This window comes from Melanostigma gelatinosum (genome assembly GCF_949748355.1).
Source record: "Melanostigma gelatinosum genome assembly, chromosome: 7".
NCBI lineage: Eukaryota > Metazoa > Chordata > Actinopteri > Perciformes > Zoarcidae > Melanostigma > Melanostigma gelatinosum.
This window is the reverse complement of record NC_136640.1, coordinates 12,592,399-12,604,246: the sequence shown is the minus strand read 5'-3', so window position 1 is coordinate 12,604,246 and position 11,848 is coordinate 12,592,399. Positions and strand designations below refer to the sequence as shown.

At 42.5% G+C, this 11,848-nt stretch overlaps 1 protein-coding gene across 9 annotated transcripts in view; it reads right to left on the bottom strand.

Annotated features, from left to right (window-relative positions):
• Positions 1-1,542: 1,542 nt before the first annotated feature.
• Positions 1,543-11,848, bottom strand: part of dock10 (dedicator of cytokinesis 10) — a gene marked incomplete at its 5' end in the record, with an annotated part of 56,744 nt that continues 46,438 nt past the window's right edge. For 4 of the 9 annotated variants that reach the window (XM_079272469.1, XM_079272467.1, XM_079272468.1 and 1 more), the window contains 19 exons: positions 1,543-2,557; positions 2,759-2,831; positions 2,999-3,137; positions 3,800-3,900; positions 3,982-4,172; positions 4,317-4,527; positions 4,657-4,803; positions 5,921-6,034; positions 6,153-6,275; positions 6,520-6,626; positions 7,202-7,303; positions 7,969-8,026; positions 8,134-8,349; positions 8,468-8,578; positions 8,665-8,847; positions 8,946-9,083; positions 9,495-9,610; positions 9,710-9,822; positions 10,334-10,444. In XM_079272469.1, coding sequence (XP_079128595.1) covers positions 2,499-2,557; positions 2,759-2,831; positions 2,999-3,137; positions 3,800-3,900; positions 3,982-4,172; positions 4,317-4,527; positions 4,657-4,803; positions 5,921-6,034; positions 6,153-6,275; positions 6,520-6,626; positions 7,202-7,303; positions 7,969-8,026; positions 8,134-8,349; positions 8,468-8,578; positions 8,665-8,847; positions 8,946-9,083; positions 9,495-9,610; positions 9,710-9,822; positions 10,334-10,444 — 2,413 coding nt within the window. In that variant the 3' untranslated portion in view covers positions 1,543-2,498. The remainder of the gene's footprint in view (positions 2,558-2,758; positions 2,832-2,998; positions 3,138-3,799; positions 3,901-3,981; positions 4,173-4,316; positions 4,528-4,656; positions 4,804-5,920; positions 6,035-6,152; positions 6,276-6,519; positions 6,627-7,201; positions 7,304-7,968; positions 8,027-8,133; positions 8,350-8,467; positions 8,579-8,664; positions 8,848-8,945; positions 9,084-9,494; positions 9,611-9,709; positions 9,823-10,333; positions 10,445-11,848) is intronic. The other 5 variants (XM_079272474.1, XM_079272471.1, XM_079272475.1 and 2 more) reach the window with 3 other exon arrangements.

Here is an 11,848-nt window from a genome sequence, read left to right as displayed (position 1 = left end):
TTCAGGGCCACTTAATCTCTTTTTATACACAGCGCAACAACCCCCGGCTTAGCATCAATAAGTAAACAACAACTCGCTCTCGGCACCGTCAGTAATTATACCCAACTATTGGAGAAAAGTGAAACCCGATCCCATGGACAACTGTCAGTCATTTCACTTTCATTGAAACCCCCACCACACGTTTCGTACTTGGTGACTTCTCACAATACATTTTATATTTTACAAGTTTCTGTCTATATTACTTTATTTAAGTGACTGATCTAATTCTGAAATAACAACATTCTCTTGACTAATTCCTATTTTCAGATGGCATCTTAGCTGCCCACATACTAGTGAAACAGGATGTCAATGTGGTTGTTGTGAAATATGGAGTCAACAATGAAGATGCAAAGCACAAAGGAAACCAGAGCCTCTGGGTAAACATAACGGAGACGGTCTGAAACAGAGACACCAACACAACAGACAGACGCAGTGATGATGAGAGCCTCCAGGCGCCATCAGATCAAAAAAACTAAAAAACAAACACTGTCGGATTTGGATTCATTTGGCTGCTGACTGTGTTCTGACCCCTCTGACTTTGGGAAATAAATCAATGATCCAAAACAAAAGATTGTTGCTTCTGGAGTCTATCCATTCATTTCAGGCAGGATTACTGTACAGCAACAGTAACCCTGCCTTCCAGAGTCATTTCCACTGAACGATTGATAAACAAAGAAAACACAACACAATGCATGCACTTATCTAACAGTAAAGTGTGCCTCAAAGCACTGGCCCTGTGACATTAAGGATGAACGGAGATGACGTGGCAGGTTGACCTAAAGCCGAATGCCTTTCTTCTGGTTAAAACAACGCTGACCTTTCATCTGGACGCTGTGATGGAGCAGAGTCTTTTCATCTCTTGCATTGGTCCTTCTCAGTCCGATACCGCTGCATATCTGAAGTTATTCTAGTGTAATTTACTCCTTGTAAAAGAGTCCAACTCATGATTGAAGATATGAAAGCTGGACATTTACTGTACAGTTTCACAATGGTGGTTCACCCTCCACTACCTCTGTGCGTGGAAGCAATACAATTGGTATTAAGAGCTGATGGATTTAAACATTCAAACAGCTGCTGTCTATCATCTTGTGCACCATGGACCCAGGCAAAAAGTGACTTTCTTCCTCTTTGTTTGCTATTTCACACATTTCCATCTGTTGTGCAGGTGAAGGGCTTCACACTTATCTATAATGAGCAGCGGTCCGGTCTCTGTCAATAGACAGAATGTGAGGGGCTGCTGAGCACAGCTGCAGCCAAGGCATAATTGTATTTTAGAAAGCTATTTTACAACACTGAAATCTGGATTAATGCAATTAACATAGCGAGCAACATGAGCTATAGTGAGAGGAAGGGTGATCTGAATGTAAGGTGCAATGTCCTATGAAAGACTTGTACTCTGACATGTGGATGAAATGGAAAATGATGGAGTATAATCATGTATTTTGGACATTCACAAAATTTTATTTAAATGTTATACATAAAACTTTAGTTTTTGTTCTTTTTTTAAATTCAGCTAAACAAATTTATATTTTGTATATTTTATAAAAAGAAACATTTCAAACGTTTTAAATATTAATATTTCTTATTTACAATTCAAAACAGTACAGGAAATAATAACAGTAACAATGCAATTTCAATCATAAAAATGTTACAAAACATACTTTTTTTTTTTTTGTTTCCATTTGAAAATTGGCAAGCTGATACTGCCAGAACGTTAGCAAGGATACAAAGTAGCAATGTGAAGCTGCTCTACATTCAAACAAGAACTGGAGGTGCGTTCAACTCTTCGGATGCTTCGTTAGTTAAAAAACCTGTAATCCAATACATTGTTTTCACATTAGTCATCTTACAAGATCTCTCGAGATTTGAAGTACAATGGTATTCCACAGAAAAAAAAATGTAAAAACTGTCATCAAAAGGCAGCAGGGCGCTACGTGTTAGATGGCTGAACGCACCTCGAGCTCAGTAAGGTCACTGTTCTCTAAAGGGACTGGGTTATGGAGAGAAGGCGCATGTTGGGTGGTTGTGTGCATGTGTTTGTGAACATGTGCACAGTGTGTACTTGTTTGTGAGCATGTTCTGTCTGTGTGTAAGCTGATGAATCAGTTGGCAGGGCGGGGGGGGGGGGGGTGGGGGGGGATCCATATGACACATGGATCGAGTCTCTAAAACCAAAACAAACGGTAGCTAACAGTCCAGCAGCCTGGCTTCTACTGTAGATAGTCAACGTTCAACGACAGGACCACAGACTATCACGACCACAGTCTACACACTTCTTCCCTTGTTTTCTCTACACCCCCCCATCAGTCACATTTCCACTAACCTGCTGCTTCTTGCAGCAGGAAACAACTACAGTCAGAAGCAAGCAAATGAGCCACTTTCAAGGCTCGAACTGGCACTCCAAAGCCATTTTTGGGAAAAAATAAATGTCCTCCCTGGCAAAAAAGGATTTCTTGAGTCTAGTGGCCATTCAGTAGGCGCTGTGCCGTTCCGTTCCTGGTTGTCTTGTGTGAGGAATCTGGACAAGAGCAAGGAAAAAAAAGAAAAAAAGAAGCTTGCATTGGAACAGGAAAATTGAAAAGGCGGTTATAGTATCGAGACTAGTAGTTTGGCTCTGGGATAGATTGGCTGACACATGGGAGGAAGATAAAGTGGTTTAAGCAAGGAGCAAGGTGACAACGAGACATTTGTTATGAGGGAATTTGATGACATGACATACCGGTCTTAGAAAGAGTGGACAGAGAGCTGTGAGAGAGAGAGGACGTACTGGCAGCAAGAACACTTTTTTGTAGCTGTAATGGAAAAAAGTTGGAAAAGAAGTGGATGAAACCGTGAAGTAAAAACAGAAGCTGAGACACACGAGAATGATGATGCTCATTATGCCATGCGAAAAGAAAAAAAAGCAACAATGTGGTAATAACATAAGTGTGGACACTCATTGGTCATTGCATAGTGAGACCTGTTCATTCATTATGCCAGACAGCTCAGTCAGCATGTCTCGGTAGTGAGCTCTCATCTCCTCCTGGTACTCCAGCTGGTCCTCCTTGATCAGACGCTCATTCACATCCAAAGCCTGACCGCAGGCTTCTGCAAACTGCCTGCAGGGGGAAAACAAAGTTTTACTGATTATTAATCATGCCATTGAAGCTGACCTTTAATGTTTTTTTTTTCAAGAAGTAACATTGACAAAAGGCTCTAATGTGGGCTATTTACACTGTGAGAGTTTACACTTTGAAGAAGATCATTGCATTTATAGATCCGAATGTGCATATCAATTATGATCATATCATGTATCAATATAATCAAATAAATCAAAAAGGAACTGACCTTCATGAAGGTTTTCCTGTATTGTATTGTTTGCAATATTTCTTTCCCTTTTATTCAGGAATCAGGAAGTTTGACTTACAGTCACTATTAGTGCTGTCAGATGTACCCTTCATCTTGGCCTTTAATCATCGGGGTAAGTGTGTTACACTGCAACAATCGTTTTGTGTTGATTTGTCTTTACTCGCGACTAAAATGGATTTAGCTCTAAAACAGCTGTCGAGACCGTGCACACATGTTAAATGAAGCATTATGTGTGTGGACTATTAAACACTGGAGAACACTTGGATGCAAATCTGTGGTAATACACCGTTTTTGTTCTTATTATAAGGTGTTGAATTTTTGTTAAAATGTACATTCCTACAGTGTAATGCTCGGAACAAAATCCACAATTCTTTGCAGTGAATTGTGCATGTGTAGTTTATAAATGTCCTACCTGAAGATCTCCTTGAGCAGTTTGACCTGGTTGTCTGGGTATTTCTTGGCGTTCTTCTCTTCTAAAAACGCCCTGGCGTAGGCCATAGGCCCTGCATTCACCTGGAGAGGGGATGATCAGGTGAGACGAAACCAAGCAAACGATTTCAACCGCAAGTCGGTAGTTTTTGGAGGAATCCCCACCTTGACGCTGACACTGCCCTGCAGTTTCAGCTGCAGCCGGATCATGTCCACCTCCTCCATGTTGCAGTGCTGGTTGAGCTCAGAGACTTTACGTGACATCTCGTCGATGGCGACCTCAATCGGGTTCATTTCTGTGCTCTGCTGCTCCACCACCTGGATACGCTTCTTTAGGTAGGGGAAGCTGGAACTCGCTGTTGAGAGAGAACCAATAACACACTGGTCAGACCAACTCTACGTTTTAGTTCCCTCTGTTTTAAAGGGCAGACATTGTACAGACATATATGTTCTCGTGTTTTTCGGTTGACAGGGGGAAAAAGTGGCAAACAAATTCTTACTGGTCAGTATGGTGCGTCTCTTGCACTGCTCCTCCACGTCTCCATGTTTCTTTCCAGACAGAGTGAACGGCGTCTCAAAAACGAAGCGGTTGATGTTGTGATGTCGCTCAAAGTCTGTCCTTTTGTCCTGTTCTTCTTTCTCGTCAAAGTAGGGCACCACGTACGTTACCTGAATGTACGCAAACTTGGGGTCCAGGTCTTTGGGATTTACCTGTTTTTAAAAAAATGTTAAAGCATGCAATAGTGAATGTCCACAAATTGACCAATAACTGGTAATAAATACAGCTTAGCAAATGATTCAGTTTTAATGTCTTAAAAGTAACTTAAACCGGCCACCTACCTTATTGGAGTCCTGGATCATCTTGACATTATCGGCTCCAAACTTGTCAGAGTAGAGTTTGAGTAATCTCTGGGAGATCTCCGACAGCCCTGTCAGCTTCGGCTCTTTGTAGATGAACTCTTTGCTCTCTTCCTCCTCAAAAAAACCCTACGAGAACACATGAACACACTCTAGTCAACAATGTCTTTTACATGTATGGGCGTTTGTATGTATGCAACGACAGTTTACTGTGTGGATGTTGCTTTTGCTGTCAAAACAAGCTGTATGTCGGTGTGATTTTGTGTTGCCCCCTAGTGGTTTCTTGGTTGTACACACAGGTGTAACACATGTTAGAACAACTCAAAGTGTCAGTGTTAAGCTCTGGATGGGAGAGTTCAGAGGTCATACTCAAAGCAGCATTGGAGGCAAATGTCAAAAGGTGATTGAGATTTATTAAATTGTTTCCCGTCCACTGTGGCTTTTGGACACCAGCTCTTCTGAAATGTTTGGGGAGGAAACAGCATCTTCATTGGAGATTATGGGAAGTCAAATGGACCACAGCAAGCTTGACACAAACCCACCACAGGGTAAGAGCAGCAGATGTTAATAGTGGCGGAAGGAGAAGAGAGGTCAAAGTGGTTAGCACTGAGGAAAATGTAAAATCAAAGACATACAAAACTTACCACAATCTTGAAACAGAATATATTTTTAAAAAAGGAAGAAAAGAGCAGACGGAAGAATTAAGGACACTGACTCAGTAAAAAAAAAAAAATCTGGTCTTGTTATTTTTTCAATCTCCCTGCCTCACTGACAAGAGACTGTAACGCTGTCCTCCGTTTGAGAGGATTTCTTATTCTTATCAGCCTATGAAACTTGACTTCAGAGCTCTGAAATCACTGCATGGAAATACTGTCCTCTCATTAACAAATAGGTGTGACAAGGATCCAGGTTCTTATTTTGATAAACTAATTTTATAGAATTGGTTAACGCATATTTGATACAGATAACAGGTGATTTTCTTTTGGCTTTGTCAATGAAGAACAGCTGTGCAGTTCAGGCTTGTATTAATAGCACCTACATGTTTACATTTTGGTCTTCATACTGAAATTTATATCTGTACGTTTAAGTATAACGCACACAGAGACATTTGGTACCAAATTCAGTCTGTCAAATCTGTCGGCGGTAGAGTTTCAGTTACTGTTGTTCTGCTGTGGCTCAAGTAATGTGTGTGTACAGACGTTCCCTTGTAAGTGTGTGCTGTCTGCAGTAAGGACGTGTCGCTCACCTGTCCATAGAAAGCTACACGGTAGTAGCGTCCGAAGAGCCGCTTTTCTGAGTTCACCACCTCAGTCACCTTCAGGTAGGAGCGATGGATGTCGTAGTACAGCTCCGACAGCCTCTGTGGTCACGCACAAACACACATGTAAGGTAAAACTCAATATGCACACACACACACACACGCGCGCACACACACACACACACACACACACACACAGGGTGGAAGGGTTAACAGTTACCTTAAAATCCCTTCTCTTCTCAAAAACAGCAATCACAGGTTTGTTGATGTCAGCGATGAGCTCGTATCTCTCTGATTTCCACAGGTAGTCCACACACAACTCCAGCTGCTCGACCAGAGTGTCCTACACAGTACAGCAGGAAGCATGTTAGAGAGAAAGACTGCAACCCGGTCGCAGTATTTTCAAATCCAATACGCTATTAAACTCAACAGGGATCTTCTAAAACTTGTAATGATGGTTCTGGTCATTAAATGATACTTAAAAAGCAAAAAGGTGACTTCGGTCATTGGTCAAGCAAAAAAAAAGTGTTTTATTATTTCTTTATGTGTATTTAGAATGCTGTTTAGGATTAAAAGCTAACACTCACCTCAGTATAGGGCGTGTCTTGTGTGCCAGTGTCTTCTTTCATGGCACCCTCCTCCTTGACATTGGGGCTGATGCACATAAACGCTGCCCAGCCCATAGAAAACGACGCTGGGATTTCAAAGAAGTGAAAGTGACACAAAGGCAGGTTAGCAAGTAAAAGGATATCGACATGCGCCACATTTTATGCTCAGCTTGTTAACGTACAGAAACTGAAATTCTTGTGTCAAAATACAAAATGTTTTACGATCAAGCATTCGTCAAAAGTCGTAACATTTTTGCAGACTAAATTAAAAACCTCAAATGAGAGCGTGCTTCATATCAAACCTTAGTGACACTTAACAACTTATCCCGCGAGACGTGAGTGAACAGTGAAGGTCAACAGCGACAGTAGTGACAGTGATAACCGGACACAATCATCACAAAGGCGAGAACAGCAGTCATCAAAATATTTAACTGTATTCTACAATAGAATACACCAGAGTGGTATGGATTTAAATTGGAACCTTATGTCCCTTCAATGCAAACCATGTCCACCTGTCAATATCAATAAACCGCCAGTGACAAGTGGTTTAAACATGTCAGTGCACACCCCCTCCCTCCCTCCCACGCTCCCTTGTGTCTCCATCCTGATCTTCTGAGCTCCCGTCCCCACCACCCAGCAGGCCCCAGGCGCACACACTCACTGTCTTGATCTCGGGAGGTAGTTAGTAAGGAGCTACAGTTAAAGAGAGGGCTTTCTTCAGGGGACACACTGGACATCCTGGCCTTGTCAGCTCTCCAGTAGCCTGTTTGGTAGGAGGGGAGGAGGAGGAGCACGAGGTTTACAAAGTCCACTTGCGTTTGCCCGTTATGCTCAAGGACAAGGCTCGCGAATCAGCTGAGCTGCTGGCATGCTATGCTAGCTATTGGCACACAGGCTCACTGTGCAAAGTGCATGCAAAAAAGATGTCAGACACATGCGGAAAAAGATGTGAGGAAGCACATGTAATGACAAAAATATTTGCAGGTCGAGGAACATGCAGCACAGCTAAAGGTGTAGACATCAATCTGCATTTCTACTGGAAGTCATGGAAGGGAATGGTATTTGGAATAAAAGACAGATCTCTACTTGGCCACATGGGAATCCATCTTCATTCCCCATGAGTTCCTAATTAATCTTCACCACACAAAAACACACTCAAGTCAGTGGCGTGCTCACTTTCAGGCATACATATCAACCCCCCTGATGAGATGAAGGACTGATGCCTGAAAGTTGAAGTCATTTGCAGAGAGTTGTTGTGATGATCGTGTTAGCAGAGAGAAAGAGAGGTTTGCTGATTGACAGAAGATGGCTGTGATCGGACTTTCCATGTCCGCAAAGATGCAACACACTGGCAGCAATTTCAAATATATGCGCATCCGTAAACACATGCAAAACGTAAAGTTAAAGCAGCAGTAAGTGTGCACCAACCTCTTCTCTTCAGCGATTCAGCAATCAGGGCTGAGATGTGGATGTAGCACATGGCAGCCTGATGGGAAAATCACACATTACCATCAAATTCACTTCTTAACTTCAATCAAAAAAAAAAAGCAGTTTCTGAAGTAAGACCACGCTGAAAAGTACAACATTTCTAACCTCTGAGAGATCGCCGTTGCGGACGTGAATCTTAGCCATGCTCTCTAGCCAGGTGCACCGAAGCTCGGGGGTGCTGGCGTAGGAGTTAGCCAGACTGTACTGAAGATCCACCAGCATCTCTGGATCCTTCTCATGCTCCTTCATTTGGGCTGTGGCCATCAGAACCGTTCTGATCCGTTTGGTCAGGTCCTTCACCTCAGCAGGGAACGAAGTGTTCTGCAGAAAACGTGTTAAGAACATTCATTTCTTTCAAATAAGAAACTAGAAAAAAATAACACTGTAAATCATAATCAATGGTAATAAAGCTCTGATGAACCCCGAGAACCTGCTGTACCTTGAGTGGTGCATCTCCGTTGGCGAAGTTATTGATGATGGCGAGGGACTGCTGAAATCTCGAGCCACCAATGCCAGCATCTGCTATCAGCTGGCTCACTGCCTTGATAACCTGATTTGGAGTGAGGAGTGTTGGGTGACGACAATGTCACGATTAACAAAACACACAGTGCCGAAAATATATCGGGTCTCACTGACCTGCAGATGGGAGCGGACTATAGACTTGCCCTTGGTAAATTCAAAGTTTTTTCTCATGAAAAAATACAGCAGGGCAGCTGCCTCCGTCTGGGTGGAGCTGGAACGGTGGTTACAGCACTTGAGGATTTCATAGCACAGACAGCCACACAGGTCTGCCTTACCCTGGAAGAATGCACTGGGGAACTACACGTACGGAGAGAGAAGAAGAAGAAATCACACGTGAGGAAAAACGATTTGAATCTTCATGTAGATGTTTTGTGTTTACGTGAAGCTTGCTGGACCTTTTGTACAAAGAGCCTGAGTCCAGCGAAGACATGCCGTAGAGTGGCGGTTGATTGGTTGATCTGAAAGAAGAGGAAGTAGGTGTCCAGCACCTTCTTCATCAGTACATTTTGTCCTTCATCCAGCAACAGCTGCTTCTGTATAGATGGACGTGAGAAGAAAGAAGCAGAAAATACCTTTTACTTTCAAGTTTTAACTGAAAGGTTTCACACAAAGACGAGAAAGAAAAAAATCGATATTTTGGGCACCAGGTGGCAGTAGTGTAGCATTAGCTTGGCTTCAGAATGTGCACGAAACACGGTATGTGCCTGATTTAAAATGTAGTTTGTCCTGGAGCCTACACATCTATGAAAATTCCATGTGGACAAAAAAAAAGTAGATTGTTATGTTTTTAAATCAAAAACCAGAGGCCAATACAATATATACTGAAAATACAGAACATAAGATGGATTGAAATAGATTCTTCTTAACAATAGAAAATAGATGACACACACACAGTGCGTGTGAAATGTAGTTTCAGGTCGTAAACTATGAAAAGGACCAAAGACCTTGTGATGGTGAACAAAGAGCTCCAGTACATCCAGCACAGTCAGGGCCACCTCTGTGGACACGTTTGCCTCGATATCTGTAGGACTCAGGGTGTCCCCATCTTGAATGTTCCCATCTGGAAACAGGACCAGATATCAATAACTCAAATCCATGTCAGTAACTTCATATTCATCTCAGTCGAATGTGTGTGTGTGTGTGTGTGTGTGAGAGTTACCTGTCTCCATCATCTGCAGCAGCTTTGGGTTGGTGAGAGCGTTCTTGCTCCTGATGATGGGCATGGTTTGGGAGCGAGCATGTCGGTGACCTTCCCCTCCAGATGACGCCATCCTGGAGGCAGCAGCAGGGATCAGCAGTTTGATCCAATACTTGTTTAAAATCATACTGCAGTATATGTACATCTAAACTGTCGGCAAACCGTGTCTATTTTAGTCGGAAGGTAAATATGAATGGCATATACATGTCCCAAAGACATGCTGTTATTGGGAGTCTATTAACACATGGGAGGACAGAGACAGAGACAAATCACAACAAACACTGAAGGTATGAGGAGGGACATGCTGAGAACACAGTTACAGTCTACAACATGGAAACACAAGGTGGTCACATCAATGATGAATATCCACAGGGCAGGAATGTATTGATCGAAATCTAAGTGTTGCTGTAGGTTGTACCTGTATTCAAATAATCTGGAGTTTCTAGCTATTAAAGAACATATTTACATTTTTGAGCCAATCACCATACATCATTCGCATTAAGAACAATTTCAGTCACCAAAGGCCCTTTAAATAGTTTAGCTCTGTGACGTGGCCACGGTGTTTTCCTGGTGGAGGGTGATTACCATTGTGGGAAGAGGCTTGAGGGATGAGAGGACTGGGAGGGGTGGTTAGAGACCTTCAGGGTGCCATTGGCGTGGGTGGACTGGGCCAGCTTTAGTGCCGCTGCTAGCTTCCTGTTCACGAGCCAATCACATCAACGCTAACATTAGTTAGTCTGGTTGAGACCATCATTGTTTGGTGTCCATCATTAGTCAGTTATATTGTATTAAATTAACTGTGTGGCATGCTAATAGCTAAGCATGCCTGCAATCAAAAACAAAAAAAGATCTTAGAGTGTAAACAACACAATTTTTTGCAATTTTGTGATCTTGTTGCATGTGTATAGCAACTAGGTCACATTGTTTTCCTGTAAGGCTAAATGAAATGCCAAAAGCATACAGGATCGCCAATTTGCCCTTGGAGCGATGAGAGCGGCTAAAGTCAAAGAGAAAGATCAAACAGCTCGTTTAGAGGGGGAGGTCAGCCAGACGGACAGGTTAGTGGCATAGCAGAGTCAGTGGTTTTAGTTTGCCATTAGTAGAATATTGTGTAAATGGTGTATCAACTCTTGGGAGAGTGTTAGTGGAGAGTATAGGCTCGAGGTAAGCATTAACGGTGGACAGCAAGGAGATTAGGATGTATAGATGTGATGAAACCGATAGACAGTTAAGCTGAGGCACAAATCATATTAGCAACAAACAGATGTTCAACACAGCATATTCTCATGATGCCTAAATGAAGCTTGATCTACACTGAGCACATGGTGCCTTGGCCGGCCAAAAGAAAGAGGGCACAACGACTGTGTCAGCCAATCAAAGAGACGGAGGGCTACAAGCTCGACATGCAACATCAATGAGAAAACTGTGTTACAGAATGCAAAGAGCAAACAAAACTAACATACAGCACCAGAATGAATACTACAGAATAATACATCAAGGGTCACTAAATGCAACAGAACATCAATAAATGTGCAGTCACACTGACAATCCATTAACAGCTGCAGCATGCACAGAGAGGGAGGACCTGACGGCACTGTGGTGGAAACTACAAAAGCAAGGTCCAACATGGGGAAAGAAATTGCAATTCATAGTTATTTGTTTGTGTCATGTAGTGCATATTGTGTGTTTGTATCTTAGCTGAAGTCTAAAATATGTTCTAAGTTAAGGAAGTGAGGTTCCCTGAACCAACGCAGCCAAAACAGCATACACTAGAAGAATGTCTGGGATTAAACTGCAGCGTTGTTGGCTAACTTTAAAGGCCTGGACAACCTATTTTCTCAATCAGTTTATAATGAGAACACATTATGTTTTGGGGTTATTTTAATTGCAATCTGGTCAAACCACATCCACACACTCCTAATAAAGCACATTCGCAGGTTGGCTTCCCCTTTTATTGTTGCTCTATCAATAATATTTAATATGAAGGAGGAATTTTCAGCAGGGACTTCAATGGTTGATTGTTGTCCGATAGGCCGGCTGACTGATTGTCCTCCGAGCTTGCTGGCTGGCGACACACTGCTCGTGTAACTCAACTCTCCT